Below are 19,670 nucleotides of genomic sequence, written 5' to 3'. Positions count from 1 at the left end.
CCCACCACACACACACCTATCACCACATCCAGGTGGCAGCACAGCCCTGCTCAGAAACCTCACTCGAGTCCATTCACACTCAAAACGACCCTCTAGGACAGGGCAGAAGTGCCCCTGTGCGTCCTCTGAGACTGTGGCTCTTCTGGGAGTAGAACTGTCAACCCCATTACACAGGTGAAGAAGCCAAAGCCCAGGGAGGTAAACTAACTTGGCACAAGTCACGCAGCTGGAGAGAACCAGCCTCTTGATTCTGAAGTTCTCTTACCCCAGAGCTTCTGTCTCAGACCACCATCCACACTCCCCTCCCTTCTCACCAAGAAATGCCTTAGCAGCACAGCCATTCCGGGCAAGGCTGGCATCTAGCCTTGGGAATCAGACCCTTGGCCACAGCTCCCAAGAGCCGGGTGTGACGTCCTTACTACAGGCCCCATGGGGGCGGGCATGTAGTAGGTGCTGAGTAAGCACACCTTGGCTGAAGGGGAGCTTTAGCCAGGCTTCAGTGACCAACTCTCCCCATCACCCTGCCCCTGGAAAGTTCCAGGAGGAGATCTGGAAGTAAAATACGGAGTGCTTGGGGGAGAAAGCCCCACTCTTGTCTCCATCACTGGAAACCACTGTGCCTTTCCTCCGGAGCCCAATGTCTGGGAGGCCAAGACTCAGGGCAGGCGGCACTGGGTCGGCAGAGCAGGCCTGGGTGCTTGGGCCGGCGCAGGGTGAGCCTTTCACCAGCCTGCCTGCCTGCCTCCCGCCCGCGCAGATCCCTCCCGGACCGATGACAAGCACCCGGGAGGTGTCAAGGACAGCTGGTGCTCTCCTCCCTGGGTTCAGAGCAGGGCCTGTCTCCTGACAAGCCGCCGAGGAGCCCTCTGCCCCTGAGGCTTTGACAGTCAGCTGGTGATTAGCAGGCCTGCTTCTCGGAAACAGGCCAGCCACACCGCTGCTGTCTTGAGCAATCTCCTCGGCTGGAGGGAGGGGTGCCCTTGCCTAGGGTAATGAACGACAAGGGTCGTCCCCTTGACACAGGCTTATGGGACTGTGGCAGCGCTTTGTCATGCTGACTCGGGGTGAGGTGGCTGATGTGGCCGTGGTAGGGGAGCCAGAGATGAGGCCCCTGGGCACACAGACCGAGGCTGGAAGGCCCAGTGCACACTGGGGCTGGCTGTAGCCCGACTCCAGGGCACCCCTTCCATAGGAACCATTGTGACTGGTGCCCCCTGGAGGTGTGCGTGAGGGAGCCCCCCCTGGCCTCCCTCCGAGTTAGGAGCCCGGGGCTGATGCCTTGGCTGGTTGGAGCAGAGAGGGGGAGCAGGGGAGGACTGGTGGAGGGGGTGAGGAATGTAAGGCTCCCTCCACTCGGGCAAGGGAGCACGTCTTAATTTAGAACAGGTTATCTGCGGCAGTCACACCAGCTCGGTTCCCCCGGAAGGGTGTCTCACCAAGGACTGTACCTGGGTTACTTCTCTGGCATTCTTCTCAGGCTCATGCAACCTAAACGGGAAAGAGAGACACAGATCAACATACCCTCCCCGCCGCCACGTGCTCCTACAAACAGGGAGCCACCACAGAGAAGTTCCACTTCCTATACGGGGCACACTCCGGACCGACAGACAGCTGCTCACCAGACGCTAGAAGGGGACAAGCTCAGTTTAAATTAAAAAAAAAAAAAAGAGGGCGGGAGCCTGCTTTAGACGACGCACTGTCGTTTTAGTGGCAAGGACCTCATAAAAGAAAAAAAGAGCCCACGGTGCCGTGGAAGCTGTGGCTGCCTTGGCTGTTCCACACGCTGCAGGCGGGAGGGGCGAGCCATGCAGCACTTTGGTTAGGAGCTTGCGGCACGCACAGGTCACGAACAGGGACAGCGGGCCTCCTCCGCTTTTACCTCGGGGCGGGGCTTGTGTTCCCCGTTATCATCTGACACTGAAAAAGCTTCCCCCACACAGCTCTGCCGACTGGGATTGGTCTAGGAAAGGAGGGGACAGGGGGGAGGCGGGCCCAAGGGGAAGCTCCCGGAGACAGCTTTACAAGGTTTCTAAGGAGACATTTCTTATGGCGAATGATTACATTAAAATGATAAGGGAAAAAAGCAGAGCCCGCAATGGAAAGAGCTCAGCTGTGAGAGGGGCGTGGGGGACCCTGGAAGGGAACCCAGGGGAGATGCCAGCAGGTCCCCCCGGTCTTCCCCCCTGTCTTGCTGCCCGTGGCCCCCAAATGCTATTGGAGACACGGACGCAGGATGAGAGGGATTGGGGAAAAGAACAAGGCAGACTATCAGCCGAGACGTCTTGGTTTCGCCCAGCGGCCTGTCCTGATCTGATGCTGGACCCAGAGGCCGGGCGTGGCTCACGCATGGCTCACTTGGGGGGTCAAGGTGGTGAGCAAGGCTCTACCAATGTATGCTCTGGCAACCCCCGAGACGAGCTGGGATAAGGTCAGTGCTGAGCTCCGGGGCTCAGGGCAGGTTTTCCGTCGGGGTGGCATGCATGCTTGTCTGGGAAGCCAGTTCTGGGGCCATGCCAGAAAACCCACGAGTCCAGGGAGACAGTCGACCTGGAGGGGGCATGTCTGGCAGGGGATCAGGCACCTCCAACTCCCACCAGCGGCAAACACGTCCATGGTTCAAACCCACTTCCAGTCCTGCTCATAAGGCCCCCACCCCTCACCCCTGCAGGCTCATTCATGCCCCCACCCCTGCAATGAGGTTCGCACACGCACTGCATGCTTCAACCATCGCCTGGGCTGACCTGGGCCGTTTTCCTCCTCTGGGTGAATTCATTCCTGTTTATCCTTCAAGACCCAACTACTGTGGCGTGGCCTACTTGGGAGAACGCCCTGGGCTGGCTGGGAGGCCTCTCCTTGTCCGTGTATTTATCTATCTGGTTCAAATGACCGTGTGCCCGCTGAGCTTCCTCACCAGATAGCCAGGTTTGAAAAGAGGTGACTTGCAATGACCGTCTGACAGGTGGTCCCGGGCCTTCACACACTCAGTCCTCCCTGCTTCCTTGTCTACCTCCCTCGGCCTCTTCCTCTTTGTTTGGAAAGGGCACTGACTGCACCCCGACCCCCTGCCCCCCAGGCTCCTCTCTGTCACTATTTCAGGTCAAGGACTCATTTTCCAGCACTGGCCGTCCCTCCCTGCTTACTTCCCCATCTTGGGGACAGCTCCACCACCATTCGTCCCCGTGCTCAGCATCAACGGAATGATCCCGCCCCGACCTCTGTGTCTTCTCTCCCATCTGACAGTCCCGAGACCTGCAGAGGCCTCTCTGCAAACAGGCTGCCAGATCCCGTGTCTGCCCCTCTGCCCTCCACGGTCCCGTGACAACACGGTGCCATGTCACCATTCTGCTCAAAATCACCCACCCCTGGGGCTCCTGTTGCGAACCCTGCATGACACCCCCCAGCCCCAACGAGTCTCCCCGCCCTCCTCTTCTCAGGCTGCCTTGACCTTCTCAGTGCTGCCTCAACAGAGCCCAGGGCCCAGCTTTCCACTCAGCTGGCCCACTCCAGCCCTAGAGACAGCTCGTCCTTCCTGCAGTGGTCTTTAAAGGTCATCTCTGCAGAAAGGCAAGCCTTTCCTGACCCGCCACCAGTCCAGCCCCTCGCTCGGCTTCCCTTTCCTGCCTCAGCCCCCCCGCATGACCTCATTCCTTAATCTCCCAGCAGATGGGGTGACCCTCGAGTGAGGGCCATGTGGGCAGGAGCGCTCCAGGTCCCAGAGAATGGGGTTCAAGGGATGGGGTTTGGAGAGTGGAGTCAGGGGGCTTGGAGTGGTCAGTGAAGGTGTGCAGAACAAGGGCTCTTGGAACAGGTGTCTGAGGGAGAGAGGGATCGAGGTAGATGGAGAAGCAGGGAGGACCAGGTGTGCAAAGGCCCTGGAATTGTCTGTCTGGCGGCCATTCCAAGTCACCTCTTGTGCACCTGGCCTATCTGGTGAGGAAGCACAGCAGGCAGGCGGATAGACAGACCATTATGTTACATAAACGAAATAGGAAGACAAGTTAGCTGGTTTAGAACTGAGGGGCCTCCCAGCCAGCCCAGCCCAGTATGAGATGCTTACCCAAGAGGGTGAAATGGTAAGTCAGCCTGGCACTGAAGCCCCAGAAACTTGGGTGGGACTAGCACAAGGCTGGCCCGGTGGAAATACTTGCTGAATGAATGAATGAATGAATGCATGAACGGTGTTCCCCACTGTGACACCGGGGCCAGGACACGGGGCACATGTCTTCTTTGTTCCCCTTTGCAGTCACCAGCTCCAGGCCTGGCCCTGCGCTGCGCTAACGCAGATACAAACATGAAAGGTTCAGGGAAGCCCTAAATATGCCAGGAATCAGCGCGGTGAATGTCTGACAAGTGAGCGCACGGGTAGCTGAATGAGCCCTAGTGCCCAATTAAGGAGGCAGAGACACATTTTTCTCTCTCTTGTCTGAGCCGGAGAAGATTACAGACAGTGTTCTGCCTCTACGTTCATTCCTAGCCCTGGGAGGGAGTGGGAGCGCCAAGCCCTCTGGGCCCCCAGAAGGGCCCTTTGAGCTTTGAGCTGCTGTGGCGGGGCAGCATCTCCCTGCTTCCCACCCCCAGGCCCAGATGGGCACGGAGGCTACCAATGGGCAGCCAGCGTCCTCTGGAAAGCGTCTGATCTCAACATGCGGACGCTGAGGCCGGTCTCTGTGAGGGAAGCCACCATGCCCGCTCACTAGCGGCCACTTTGGTTTAGCGAGATGAAAGAGCGCGTGCCTCTCGTGACTCCCTCGGCAGGCTCGTGTTGCAAAAATGAAAAACAGGCTGAAAACGGCTGGCTTCTCTGGGGAAGATGACATGGGCCGCAGGAAGCTACGAGCAGGGAGGAAAGCGCCCGCTCCCGTGTCAGGAGGACAGAGTTGAGTTTTAGCACATGGACTTCCTACCACTTCTTTATGGCAGGACTTCCCTGGGCCTGTTTCCTCCACCATATAATGGGGAAATTAATACGCTCTGGTGCATCCCAGAGCGGCACAATGATGAAATGCTGGCTTCCTTACAAGCCGAAAGGTCCGAGGTTTGAGCCGACCTCGTGGTGCCTCAGAACACAGGTGCGGTGATCTGCTTCTGAGAAGTCACAGCCTTAAATACTACGCAGTGGATCTACTCTACCTACGCAGTGGATCTACTCTACCTACGCAGCGGATCTACTCTACCTACGTGGGGGCGGCCAGGTGTTGGAATCGACTTGAAGGCAGCCAACAAGAAGCTTCCAGAACCAAGCTAAACTTGCTGCTCTCGAGTTGAGTTTGGCTAAAGATGATCCCATTTGCTAATTGCAAGGTCAGCAGTTCGAACCCATCGGCTGCTTCACAGGGCAAAAGGTGAGGCTGGCTGCTCTTGGAAAAGATTTATAGCCTCAGAGGTCCCTAGGCGTTGAGCTTCCAGAACAAGGGTTCTCCAAGAGTGGGCCCGGGGCCAGCAGCATCCGTACCACCAGAGGACTCGCTGGAAATGCAGTTTAGAATCAAACTAAGTTTGCAGTTTAGAATCACACTCAGGTGTGACAAACGCAGCAGCTCTACAAAGGAAGGATGGTCAGTCAGCACAGGGCTTCATAGGGTAATTGGACCATTGATGGATTAATGTATGGAAGGGCGCAGACCAGGGACCGGATGCCATAAAGGCTCAATAAACGTTGGCTGCATCTATGATTGCTATTGACGCTACCCCTTTCTTTCAGAAATCCACTGCCCAACGGGAGAGATAAGACTTGTAAAAACATCAGCCTGGACGATAAATAACAAAAATAAAACCAGGGAGTGATTCCTCTCTGTTTGGGGCCACGGAGCCAGCAGAGAATGGAGATGGGCGAGCTGCAGTGGTCGGGGAGCAGTGCCATTCGTTCACCCAGCACTTGCGGAGCACTTTCCCATTTTAGAGGAGCCCTCCATTGTACTGTGGGGGAGGCATTGGGCTGCTAACCACTAAGGTGGCGGTTCAAACACACCAGCCACTCGCTCCTCAGAGAACTGACTGCTCCCGTGAGGACTTATGGCCGTGGAAACCTGGAAGTGGGAATTGACTCAGGACAGTGGTTGGTGTGTTTTTTGGTATCCCGGTCTAGGGGCCAGGGCCAGGTGTAGCAGTGACTATGAGGGGGTGGGCAGGGCCCTCAGGTTAGCTGTGAGGTTCCGGAAAGCACAGCTTGCAGGGAAACCAGCCCAGGCTTGAGGAGGTGCCAAAGGGTGGGCCCTGCCCTCAGGAGGGTGGGGATGGACTATGGGGACAGGGGAGTGGTCCTATGAGCACACTGATGGGACAGGAATGCCCTCTGCCCTCGGGACACCACAACCTGCTGCCACCGAGTCAAGCTGGACTCGCCGGGATGTGGGAGGACACAGCGGAGCTGCTTGTTAGGGTTTCCAAGCACTGTGATCTTTACGGGCACTGACGGCCTCGTCTTTTTCCCTTGGAGTAACTGATGGGTTTGAACGGCCGACCCTGAGGTTAGTCATCCAATGCTGAACCCACCACATGTCCAGTGCTCCTTAGATTATTGAGAGTCCCTAAACCCATGCAATGGCAAAGCCTAGCTGAACGCATGCTGCCCATTTAGCTCTTATTTCCCCTGCATACGGATGATCGCATATTCTGTGTAAACACACCTCCGTGGGAGCCTATGGGAGTGGCCCCTTTCTTGCTGGGGGTGACCCGAGACCTTCCCGAAAGGGAGGAAAGTCTAAATTAGTAGCATGTCTGGCCACAAGGGCTTCAGATAGAGACGGTGCGTCCCATGCCCCTGCCCCTTATGTCCACCTACCCCCACCCACCCCCAAGGCCTTCGCAGGGGCTGATCTCCCACCCAGTGTGCCCCTCCCCATCGTAGCCCCTCAGCTTCAGGTCCCTGTCCCCATCACCTCTTCAGAGGCGCCTCCTTCCCCCAAGGCCCTGGCCCATTACTCTCACCCCCTTGCTGCGTCTGAGCCTTCCTTTCAGGACACGGGCAGGGCGTTCCGTAGCACTTGGCTCCCTCGTCCCTGTCTGCCTTCCTCCCTCACTAGTGCCTCAGTCAGCCCACTCCCCTCCATCCCCCTGCAGGCCTGGGAGGCTGTCTGTCCCCTGCCGAGTCCCCAGCACCCAGGCGGAGCTGGCACCCAGGGGGGACTCAGCGGATAAGGACCACCAGCGTAAATCAGCGGCTGATGTCATGCCTGGGTCCTGAGTAGCTGCAAGGAAGCCAGCCCAGGCTTGAGGCGGTGCCAAAGGCAAGGCACGGGAACCCGTGCACACCGCAGACAGAAGCGAGGGCAGGTTGCGGACATGGCAGAGCGGGCTGTAACCGGAAATCGCCCGGGGTCGGGATGCACTCACCTGGTTGAGGATGTGGAGCCCTTGGCTGGAAGAGAAAAAAACAAAATTGTGGTTTCACTTGCACGCTCACTTTTCTACTCAGGGATGTGTTCCCCCCACCCCCAACCAAAGGGTCTGTCTTCAGGGCTGGGTGGGAGGAATGGTCAGATGAGACCCTCACTGGGCGGTCCATCGACCCAGCCAGGAGGCCACAGCTGCTTATACTCCGCTGGGAGCCGCCATGGGTCAGATCCCAAAGCCGCCTCCAGCCTGCGAGGAGCCAGGTACCCGGCCTGGGTGCGGGCCTCCCTCCTCAGCCAACCCCACACTTTAAAGGCAGCCCGACAGCTAGCCCTGGTGAAGACAAGACAGACTAGGAAGAAAGGCCTGGCCTTTCTACTTCTGAAAAATCCACCCACGTGACCCCATGGTGTGTGGCGGTCTGACCCTGTCGGGTGGAGGTCGCCATGAATCAGGCAGTTACAGGAGCAAGCCCAGGCCCCAGTGGGAGACCCGCATGGTGGGCTGGGTCTCACGCGGCCCGAGGCTCGAACCCTAGCTCCACCTCGCCCTCACACACATCGTGTGACCCGGGTGCACAAATTTCTCCTCTCAGACTCGTGGTGTTGGGCTGGCATCTACTGTAAGGATGTACCACTGTCTCCCTCTTTGGAGGGAAGAAAAAGCCCCGTGTGGTTCAGAGGTTTTAAACCTGTGACATGGGGCACCCCTGAGAAGCCAGCCTCTGGGGTTCAGCAGCCAGGTGATACCCATTCACTGTCAAACTGTAATTAAAACGCACACTGCGAGGTACCCGGCTCCAAGCACCAGCAGGCGGTAGGCTGCCCCCTCATGGGGCTTCTTGATGCCAGCTTAGCCCCTGTGCCCGGGCGGCTGTGGGAACCAAGGGGGTGTGTTCCAGGTGTGTGTGGGGGGGTTCTGGCTCAGCATCTACCCTCTACCTGGAGGCCATGGGTCACAAAGCATTGGAACACATGGGACTCTGGTGACCCATTGGAACTCTAGTCACCCCAGTTTTACACAGAGGACAAGAGCACACAGTTGCTAAGTGGCGAGCTGACATCAGGGCATTCCACGGGCATTACTGTGTGGAAGATGAGGGGCGGGCCCTTCCGGAGCCCCACAGGGGAAAAGGGTGCCTCCACAGGGGGCAGGTGGTAGTCAGAGAGGTAACACGTGTGGTCCCTGGCCAACCCCCTGCGTGGCCTGGAATACTGGTTCCACCACATCCCAGCTGTGACGTCTGGGAAGTTTCAGAATACTCCCCTGCCTGGCTCTTCCCCTGTAAGCTGGGGCGAGTCATGCCACCTTAGAGGTCAGTGGTGGACTCTGGGCCCAGGAAGGCCAATCATTAGGCCACTGGAGCCGGGCTCTGTGGACAAATGCCTGCCACCCAGGCAGTAGCTGCCTCTCTCCCAACTTCATGCCCAACGAGCCAGGGCACTGTGTCAGGGGGCTTCAGTCAGGGGCTGCGGGGAAGGCTCCATCAGGTGGGCTGGTCGGTCACCCTGGGAGCCAGGGGCCCTGCCTCGCCACCCCTCCTGTGGGGGGGCCCTTGAGGAGGAGTCCTCCTGGATGGGGCTCTTGAACTTCAGGGGAGAGCTGGAGGGGTACAGGGCTGATGTGGCAGCCTGCCTGGCCCGGGGCAGAGGGTTAGCTCAGGCCAGGCTTCACTGCACGCTGGGGCGCTCACTGGAGACTCGGACAGAAACTGATGTTCGGTTTTATGGCTAATTCTGGTGCGATGGGAAATGTCTCTCTCTCCCTGTCAAACCTGTTTCAGGAATATTTAGAACGGTCGTCCTGCAGACAAGAGAGAAACCACGCATGTACTCAAGTCCCAGGAGGCATCCGACCGGCTCCTAACAGGCGTGTATTTGGGTCTCGTAACCACCCTCCGAGGTCGGCATGGCTGTACCCATGTTACAGATGAGCAAACTGAAACCCAGGGAGCCCTGACTGATGGTTCGGAGCTGGTTACAAAAGCCTGGCACTCCGGGCGGACGTGACCCCGAAGTCAAGCCTTTCCATAGCAACAGTGTCCCCCCAAGGCCCACTCCCCACCGCCACAGACACAAAAACAAGACAGGAAGCCTTACCCTGCCGTACAGCTACACGGCTGCTCACTGCGGCGTAGACGGCTATGTCAGAGCTTCTGAGCCCCACTGGGAGCTAATGCTGGCAACAGACCTGCCACTGGGCTCCTAGTTAGCCATTTCGTCCCCCCACGCCCACCCCGAGTCTGGGAAGGCGGCCCGGGGGTGCCTGGGAAACCCTAACTCCTCCTTCCCTGAGACAGGAGAGAAGAGGGCTTGGGATCCCCTGGCCCCTCCCTCGGCCGGTGGTCCACTGAGGACCCAAGACCAATTTGCAACCACGAGAGGAAAGCCCCGGGAGTGGCAACCCAGGTCCAACCTGGTGAAGCTGCTGCCCAGGCCCCTCCCGGCTGCCTCTGGATGATTTCTCAGACTAACTGGACGTGCTCCTGCCCTGAGCGCTCTAGTGGCCCCTCCCCCTGGAGGCCCGGTCCAGGGCAATACTCAGGGGGGTGGGGGATGCTTGGGGTGGGAGCTTTGAGGAGTTCACTCACCTTTCTTCTGCCGGATGCGGAGGAGGTAGAGGGCTGCCATCACCAGGGCCACCAGCAAGGCACACACCACGCCCACAGCAATGAAGATGCCCTTATTCTGGCCGTCTGGGGGTCACACGGAATAGAGCCTTCATGTTCAACGGAGCACAGACACACGGTGAAAGCCGCTCCCCCCACCCTCTCCCCTTCCCCTCATCACCAAACAGGCTTCCTGGGCCCAGAGCATCTGGTTGGCCGTTCCCAGATGTTCCCAGCTGCCCAGGGCCCCTGCACGCACATCCCCGCTGGTGGGTCCCTCCTGAGCTGTGCAGAATGACAGTCCACATCCCGGGAGGATGGCGGGGGTGTCCCGGCGGCAGGACATGGGCAGAAACCCCACAGTGAGGAACGGAAACCGGCCCTTTGCATCTGGAGTGACCCACGCTGCAGGCACCGCCATGCACGGGCATCCCAAAGGCCGAAGCCCCATTGAGTGTGAGGAAGGAGGAGGGTTATGGGGAGTGGGGGAGAGACCAGTGAGGAGCAGGAAACTGATGCTAAAACCACCAGACCCCCCCAGAGCTGGCTCTGTAGGAGGGGGGGTGTCTAAGAATGAAAGAGACAGGGTTTGGCTCCCAGGCCGGTCCAGGGCACCGGGCAGGGATTCTAGACTTGTGCACAGTAGTTAGCCAGACGCAGCCCCCACCCAGCACTCTTACTCGCTGTGTAACTTTGGGAAGTCTCCCGGACCCCAACATCCTCTTGTTAGCGGGCCATCACCAACCAGCCGGCCCACCAACCCTTTCATTCTTCTGACAAGTGCTCATTGAGGGTCTGTCTTGTGCCTGACCCTGAAGCTGACCGTGCTGAACCAGGCAGCCACTGCCCTCAGAGCCCAGACTCAGAGCTGAAGGACTCATCCCCTCCAACACGCTTGGGAGATAAGTGGAGGCCCAGAGAGGGGCACTGACTTGCCCAAGGTCACACAGCAGTCTTCTGCTGGAGCCCCAGTGGACAGCCACGCTCATCCCATGAAAACCTGCATCGAAATCGCCGGCCACCTGGGCAAGGCTCCAAGGCTTCACGCACTGGGTTGCTAGACAAAAGCCCGGAGACCTGGGTCCACCAGAGGTCCTCGAAAGAAAGACCTGACAAACACATTCCAATAACTCAGCCCCTAAAACCCCAGGGTAACTCCAACACAGAGGGGGTCGCCGTGAGTTGGGGCCAAACAACTGGTTTCCCTTGGAGGGTGCACTAAGGACAGAAACGGCCTCACACCTCAGCCCTTCAAAGATTTTTCTACATCCCGGCATCCGCCGTGTTGGGGGCAGCAGGAGCACGCAACTGGGCCCTGAGTGCCAGCTAGGTGCCACCATGCTGACCAATGATGAGGGCCTCTCGCGTGCTCGCCCAGGGCAGGACACCAGTACAACGCTTTCAGGGGACAGCACGGCAGCGTTATCACCAGCTTACAACAGGAGTGTCTCCAACGAGCGATGCCCTTTGGGGAGCCACCCACAGAAGAGTCCCACGTGAGAAATCTAGGTACAAGGGCACTCTTTGCAGCACTAGCGGTCCAACGGGCAAACACCCTGAATGAACCCCCCTCCTGTTGAAAGTCTGGATGGGCCCTGGAGACAGGCGTGCAGAGGTTACAGAGAGAGGCCTTGGGCTGGGAGTAAGAGATGGGGGGACATGGGCCTGGGAAAGTGGTCATTATTCAGTGAGCTTCCAGGGGCAGGGTGCTATGGACAGGAAGAGTCCTCTCCCGCTCTCCCTCCCTCCTCTTGCTTCCCCTTTGCTTCCTTCTAACGTTAACTTTCACAAAAGTATGGACCAAACTCTTACAGTGCTGGCAGCCCATGGACAGTGGGATTTCGGGGAAACCCCTTAATCTGTGTTGTAGTTGCAAGCCTCCAGGTTGCTCTCATAGGGGCCTGCTGGCATAGTGGTGAGGAGTTGAGCTGCTAACCACAAGGTCAGCAGTTCGAAACCACCAGCCACTCCTCGGGAGAAAGATGAGGCTTTCTACTCCTTCCAACAGTCACAGTGGTTTGTGCCCTATGGGGCGGCTCTGAGTCGGGAGGGACTAGGCGGCATGAGAGGGGGAGGTGACTCTCGAAGGAACACTGGTGGTGCAGTGATTAAAGCGCGTGAAGGTCAGAGGTTCAAGCCCCCAGCTGCTGCTCAGGAGAACCGTGTGGTGGCCCGCTTCCTTGGCAACCCTGCGGGGCATTTTAACCCTGCAGGTGTGTTGGGTTGGGCTGGGTGTGGGGGGAGATTATCAGAAGCGTGCATGGAAGAGACCAGCAGGTGCACGGGTAAAGCCATGGCTGTTCACTGAAAGGTCAGAGCTACACCTGGAGCTCCCTCCCCATCAAGAGCAAAGCCTGAACCCCCCCAGACTGTCGCACGGGGTAGCGACAGGTCTGAGCTGACCCGATGGCCCTTAACCACAACAAGCATGAGTGACCATGACAGCATTAACACAGTAGACTTAGACATGCTTGACCAAAGAGCCGGGTGGGGCAGGGTGGGGGCCTCACCGGGGTTTTGCTCTGTGCTCTCCGGCTTCGTGTGGACAGGGGCCTTCAGGGTCTGCTCTCTGGTGACTGCGGGCTGCCCGTCGTGCACCACCTGGCAGGTGAGCACCACATCCTCCCTGAGGGCAGAGGAGTTCACCAGGATCCAGCTCTTCAGGGTATACGTCCCATCCTTGTCCTCCGTGAGGAGCGAGGCCGATTCGGTTCGAGACACATTTCCGTTCTCCAACCAGGTCAGGTCTATGTTCTTGGGGTAGAACTTCTTCACCTGGCAGGTGACGTTCACCTGGTTCTCTTGGACGGGGTGCTGGGAGGCCTCCAAAGTGGGTGCAACTGAAACAGCACAGAGCAGAAGCTCTGACCTTGTGGAACAGACAGGTCACAGACAGGGGCTCTGGACTGGTGATCTCCCACCATCCTGGCAAGGAGAGCCCTGAGGACAGTGCCAGGCATGCAGCTGGTGCTCAAACACTATACAACCTGTGTGCATCACCCACGGAATCCCTGTGCACAGTGCGTGGCACACAGTAGGGGGCCAAGCACTGACAGTTCCTATTAGGGCAATAATCAGTGAAATTCGCAAGCACAATACCTTGCATGCAGTCAGAATGCAATAAGTGGAACAGAATACATAAAGGCACAAAGCCTGTAGGGGCTTAGCACGTGCTTGGTAGTCAACAAATGCTGCTGCTGTTGGTAAACAAATGGAACTGCCCAGCACTGTGCTGGGCACATGGAAGATAGTCCACTGGAAGCTGTCATGAACGGAACAATTAGTGAGAGTGCCGGGCAGTGGACAGACACCTGGCAGGTTTATCACAATTGTGGGGACCATTAGGATTTGGATTCCAGGCAGAACATGCCCTGGAGCAATCCTGGGGAGCAGGCTTGGGGGCAGGTGAGGGTGCGGGCGGGGTGTGTGTCATCTACCTCGGATGGTCTCAGACACGTTGGCCGTCCCACGAAGAGAGCCCTGCAAGGTAGTGTGGGCCACCTCACAGATGACCTGAGAGTGCACATCCTCTGTGGTCAGCGTCACCTGGGTCCTGCTGGAGATGTTGTAGGAGACGCTGTCGCCCAGCGGGACCACCTCGGTCTGCAGGGCTGGGAGCTCTTTCCCATTTTTGAACCACTTCAGGGAGACATCTCTGGGGGAGAAGCCGTGCGACTCGCAGGTGAAGCTCACTGTCTGCCCAGGTGTGGTCCTCGCCGAGGGGCCCAATACCAGGGGGGCAGAGGGCTGGGCTACAAGAAGGAGCGAGTGTCAGCTGTAAACATCATTGCACGGTCACCAGGAAAGGTACGTGTGTGGGATTGCTCAGACTCTTCCCACAAATCACTCTCTAATCTTGGTGATAAAATGAGGAGGGAGGCGTCGATCACTGTCCTCATCTCACGGAACAGGGAACGAGGCTCTAAGAGGTGAAGGGACCAGACCGGGACAGATGGCGAGCAGGGGGCTGACAAGGGATTCCAGGCCGGAGTCCAATGTCCACTCTCCTTCCTCTGCTTCCAATGTTTCTCCCACCAGTTCCTGCTCCGGAATAAAGTCACTACTGACAGTGCTAACTCTTCCTAGCTGGTCTCCCCAATCTTGCAAGTTCAGAGAAAGCGTTTAAAGCAGCAAGTGCAGGGAAGCAGTGGCAGAGCAAGACCCGCGTGAGAGTAAGATCCAGCTGAGCAGCCCATCTGTAAAGAGGGACCATGGGGACTCCCCTCCCGGGGCTGCCGAGGATGGGGCGAGGCAGGACCAGCACTTCTGCTGTGGACAAAGCACAGAAGACACTGTGGCCGTTACATCATCTATTGTCAATTTGAGACTTAAGAGTGAAGGGGTGGAGTTTAGCCTGTCAATCAGGTCGCAGTTTGATGACCTCATTTGGAGGCGCTAGGGAGGTGGGACACAGGCTAACTCCCTGTGAGACATTTCTGCAGACAAGACACATGGGGCTACAGTAGAGTTCTGGAGCTGAAGGACCCACATGGAAACCCCTGCCAGCACTGAGATGCTTCCACTGCTACTGGATCCACAAGACTTTCCACCCACTAGCCTGTGATCGTCCTGCATTTGGCATCATTGCATGTGCTTCGTGAGTCTGAAGAGGAATTTATAGCTTGTTATCAGACATATGGGCTAATATCAGACTGATGGACTTGATCTGGACTGGGCTGGGCTGTTTCTCAATATTCAATCGCTCTTGTATATAAGGCTCTTTCTTCTATACAGAAGCATGTCTATGAATTTGTTTCTCTAGTCTACCCAGACTAACACAGACGCTAACTAGAAACAAATGGGCAGAGACAGTCTTAACTCCAACCTCACTGACACCGAGCTTCCCTCTCTGATGGCATTTATTATTTCTCGCCCTCCATTCATTCGGTCCTCCAGCAGGGCTTAACCTGTGTGAAGCCCAGAAATGGGAAGCAGGGAATGTTTCTTTGGACCTAGGGTCTTTGGGGGGCCAGTTTGGGGAGGAAAACAGCGATCCCTGAGTGGTGAGAAATCACCACCAATTTTATCACGAGGACAATTTCTTAACCATTGATCACGAGACACACACATAATGGAGACGAAGCCCAGAAGCCCTCCCAGTGGCAGGCCACATCCAGGAACCCGAGGGTCAGAATCCGGTCCCTCCCTGTGGGAGGGTCTTACAGGAGAGCCACCTTTCTGGGCCAGCAAATGTTACCAATGCTTGTAGTTGTGAACATATAACCCAGCCCCTAACATGCATGGAACATTTTAGGGCACAGTACAGATGGTGTCACTTGAATCAAGTCACGAGAACCCCAGCTACCAGGGTGTCCCCGAAGAGCACAGTATGGCATGGCCAGTGACCATCTATGGAGAGCTCTAGGACCCGACACTGGGCTGACCCCTCCAGCCCCTCCGCTCGTCCATCCTCCCACCAACCCTGCACAGGAGCCCACAGGGGTCTCATTTACTGGTTGGGGCTCAGAGAGGCACGTGCTGGACACGTACACACAGTGGGCAGTGGTGGCGCTCACCCCACACCTGGCCTAGTGAATTTTAGCATCTCTGTGCTTCCCCTCCTTTTCTGTACAACGTGAAAGCAACCTGCAACCTGGAGAGATTAGAGGTGGCGTACAGTAGGTGCTTGATAAATAATACTCATTAATGAGAGCGTCTTACTATCTGGCCCCTGCGCATCCTTAAATTATCTGTTAACCTCTAGGCCAGGGATGAAGACGATCAGGCTCGAGGGCTGTGTAAGTCCTGACAAAGCACCAATACCAGTGAACGTCACAGGCCTTACCAAAGAGACGCAGGTCGGCCATCACATGGAAAACACAAAACAAAAACCACCAACCTCACTGCCAACCAATCCACCGCAACTCTCAGGGGACCCGACGGGGCAGGGTGGAACTCCACCTGTGGGTTTCCAAGACTGCCACTCCTTATGGGAGTAGACAGCCGCAGGCATCTCCTGTGGGTTTGAACTGCTGGCCTTGCCATTGGCAGCCTCACATGTAACCGCTACGCCCCAGGATATCACATTAATTAAACGTTTGACCAGCATGGCCGGAGAATGAGGTTATAAATATCCAATGACCCTTGGCAGAAAAAGGGCTCCCCACCCCAGCTCTAGGCAGGGAGATGGACAAGCAAACAAGCACAGAAGCAACACCAAAGAGAGTCCCCACACGGACCCTCTGCAGCTTCCACCGACAGACAGACAGACAGGCACACACACACATACACACACGGCAAAATCAGTAGAAACCCCCACATTACAATTCTCCCTTTTAAAAGTAATCCCCTTGGGAAGCGAGTTGGTGGAGGGGTATACGGGCACTGTCGTCCTCCAGCCCCGCTCTGCACAGAGCTGGGAGCGGCCTGAGAGGAGGGGAGGTTTCCTCTGTGCCACTGGGGTGCCCTGAGAGGCCGAGGTTCTGTGGCTGGACTGATTAGTTGAAATTCCGGAGTCTCGGACCTGAGCGGGGCTTTCTCTGGGGGTCCCTTTGCGGTGGCCATAGCAGTGGGAGTCCCTTCTCGGCACATGAGGTACAATCATGGGTGGGGTGCCCGCGCCTCACCCCAGAGACGAAAGGCTCCAATGAGCTGTCACTGACGAGTGCTCTCTCCAGAGGCACCCACCCGCAAAGCTGGCTGATGCCCCGGATCCCCGGGGAAGGACCGTCCTGTCAGGAAAAAACACAACTTTCCTTCTGTGTCCCCAGAAGACCGGTGGCCTGGGGCTCTCGGCCCTGGCTGTGCATTTCAGTCATCTGGCTGATTGACAGCAGCCCAGGCCAGATGTATGACTTCAGGGGTGCTAGGGGTGGGGCCTGGGTCTCGGGCTGTGCTCAAGAGCCCCAGGTGAGTTTAGTGAGCAGCCCGGATGGAAACCACTAAGCTGGTGACCCCTCACCTCCAAACCCCCCATTTACATGTGAGGCCTCCAGGGGAAATGTGACCTGGCCCGGTCACATGACTGACATAACATTGAAAGAGAAAAGTAGCTATCAAACCCACAGCCACACCAGTAAATTCCACCTCAAAGCAACTGCTCATAGGATTCGGAGATGGGAGACTCTTACACGAGCAGACAATCTCATCTTCCAATCCTTGCATCCTGTCTCGAAACCCAAACTCACTGCAGCGAGTTGATTCCGACTCACAGCGACCCGATAGGGCAGGGTAGAACTGAAATGGGAACTGAGGGTTTCCGAGACCAACTTTAGATGAGAGGGGAAAGGGTGGTCTTTCTCCCACAGAGCAGCTGGTGGTTTTGAACTGCTGATCTTGTGGTTGGCAGCCCAGGGAGGAACTGGCCTTGACAGATGGGGACACAGAGTCCCAGAGTGATAACTAGTCTGAGGTCACAGCCACGAATATGCAGAGCTGGGGTTGGAACCCAGGAAGTCAGGGTCAAAGCCACCAGCTGCTCTGGGAGAAAGGCGTAGTGGTCTGTTTCTATAAACATGGCAGCCTTGGAAACCCCTGGGCAGCTCCCCTCTGTCATAGTGGGTGTCCATGAATAGAATGAGCAACATCAATAGTTTTGTTGTTGTTCTGTTCCAGCACGAATCTCAGCTCATCCCTCATGCTGTGCAGGGACGTGGTTATGCCCAGTGCACACAGGAGGAGCCAGGCTTCCAAGTCGCACACCTGAAATTCCACCTGGGCCGTCTGCTGCCCGCCTGTGCTGCGTGCGTTACACAAAGGGCCTCGCCTCTCTTCAGCTCTCCCAGAAGGGGTCCATGGATGCCACCCTCTGCAGATTTAAACAACGAGCTCCCAAGATACAGTGACTGTGTCCCTGTGGGAATTTCCTGTGGGCCTCCGTCTTCACAGGCCACCACATGGGAATGGCCACCTTCAGGACCCTGACACTGACCCTGTGCCACTCTTGGCTTCAGCCATTACAGCTGGCCATGCCCCTCATCATGGTCTGTGCCCAGGTGGTTACTCTGCAGTGATACATGCGTGAGGCTGGGCTTCTGACCAAGTGGGACCGGAATATAAACCCCTCTCTGTCCCATCACTGCTGTCCTGCACTGGCTGGCTCCCCGGTTGCACAGGGGGGAGCTGGGTCTGGACAGTGGGGGGAAGATGCCGCAGGGGTTACAAGGCTGCTGAGAAGCCTCTTGCAGGGTGGTGGGGCTCACACCCTGAGCTGGTGGTAGTGTCTGTGTGGTCTAGGTTATAAAGGAGACCCTCCACCCATTGGGGACAGTCACTTTTAGTTTTTAATGCTGATTGCTGCTGGAGGAGCCCTGGTGGGGTAGTGGTTACAAGTTGGGCTGCTAAACCTAAGGTCTGAAGTTTGAAACCAGAAGCTGCTCTGAGCGAGATCAATGCGGCTTTCTACTCCTGTAGAGAAACCCATGGGGGCGGTTCCACCCTGTCCTCGAGGGTCACTATGAGCTGGAATCCACCCGATGGCAGTGAGTTTGGTTTTTGTTTTTTTTTGCTGCAAAACAGAGGACCCGAGCATTTGGAACAGGGATGGATGGAGCATCCCCCACACCCCGACCAGCACAGGGGGTGCTGCAGAGAGCAGGGGCTGGGTAATCAAGCTACTGGGGTTCACATCTGAGCCCCCTGGCTGCCCACAGACAGGTCCCTCTCAGAGCCTCAGGTCCCCTCCCTCTCAGAGCTGGTTAAGAGGTGAAGCCATCAGGGGACCTGGGAGAGTCCTCTCGTTACCCCTCCCCCAGGCCGTGACTGGAGGACAGCAGGCAGAGGGAGGACGTCCACGCGGAGAGAGCCGCGGTGGGTCAGGCTGAGACACAGGCTGCAGTGCCGGCTCCCACTGAGAAAGGCCGCCCTGTGGGACCTCAGCCCTGGGCCCGCAACGTCTGTGGGATCAGAACCCAGCTCCCTTTCTCCCACCCCGCCCACATCTGGGTGGGGCTGTGGGATTCCACTTTGTCGCAGTGTCTGAGCGGAGTTTGGCCCTCACCTCAGCTAAACTGCCCTCCCTCTCTTCCTTAGTGATGCCCCATGAGTAGGAAGGGGCACGCTGGTCACCCCAGCAGCGCTGCATGAACTTCCTGAAGATTAGGGACAGCTTAGATTCCTGTCAACAGAAGCCTGAAAAGTGAGCCCCTTTCCACGCCATCGGCGCCCCGCAGTCACTGTGAACAGAGCACCCGTGCCGTCCACACAGAAAAGGTGGGCACACAGTGGTCTGGCTGTTGTTTGACAGTGATTTCCAGTCACCAGAGACCTGGGGTCTCAGGGGGAGGGGCCTTCTCAGCCTTTGGGAATTGATGGAAAGAGGCAGCGATGATTCCTGCTCAGAGATTGTATTCAACAAACTTTTATCCAGCATTACTGCACGCCCGGCGCAGCCCTGGACAGAGCAGTCTGTGAACCAGGAACCGTCTCTGGGCAGGGCTGGGAGAGGCCGTATCTAGAGGTCCTTTAGGGCCCTCACTCCAAGACCCAAGCTTTGGGAAGAGGATCCTGGGTCTCTGGCAAAACACCCCAAGAGAGTCTTCTTTGCTGCCTCAACTGGGTAACTCCTGAGTCCCCTGGTGGGAGCTTATTTCTGTGTGGAGGGACATCCGAACTGATGGGATCTCTGTGCTCACTGGGGGTGTCCGCCTATATCCCAGGGGGTTCCCATCAGAGCCCATGGCCATGGATGCCCTCTGGGCCCCACCACGAACCAGGCTCAACATCAAGCAGTGGGTCTCTGCCTCTCAGGTTCTCCCTCCCTGAGAAGTGTTTGACTGTGAAATAAAGACAC

The 19,670-nt window shown here is 57.2% G+C and overlaps 1 protein-coding gene across 2 annotated transcripts in view; it reads right to left on the bottom strand.

Annotated features, from left to right (window-relative positions):
- Nucleotides 1–19,670, bottom strand: part of SIRPA (signal regulatory protein alpha) — a 46,597-nt gene that overhangs the window by 4,255 nt on the left and 22,672 nt on the right. The window contains exons 4-8 of one of the 2 annotated variants that reach the window (XM_045295192.1): nt 13,378–13,692; nt 12,451–12,780; nt 9,923–10,027; nt 7,333–7,357; nt 1,437–1,488 (exon numbers count right to left, since the gene is read on the bottom strand). In XM_045295192.1, the coding sequence (XP_045151127.1) occupies nt 1,437–1,488; nt 7,333–7,357; nt 9,923–10,027; nt 12,451–12,780; nt 13,378–13,692 (827 nt within the window). The remainder of the gene's footprint in view (nt 1–1,436; nt 1,489–7,332; nt 7,358–9,922; nt 10,028–12,450; nt 12,781–13,377; nt 13,693–19,670) is intronic. The other variant, XM_045295194.1, reaches the window with a different exon arrangement.

The sequence above is a fragment of the Echinops telfairi genome, unplaced genomic scaffold (assembly GCF_000313985.2).
Source record: "Echinops telfairi isolate 266 unplaced genomic scaffold, ASM31398v2 ScPeMD7_5592;HRSCAF=6446, whole genome shotgun sequence".
Lineage (NCBI taxonomy): Eukaryota > Metazoa > Chordata > Mammalia > Afrosoricida > Tenrecidae > Echinops > Echinops telfairi.
Note: the sequence above shows the minus strand (reverse complement) of the source record. Positions and strands in the feature narration are given on the sequence as shown.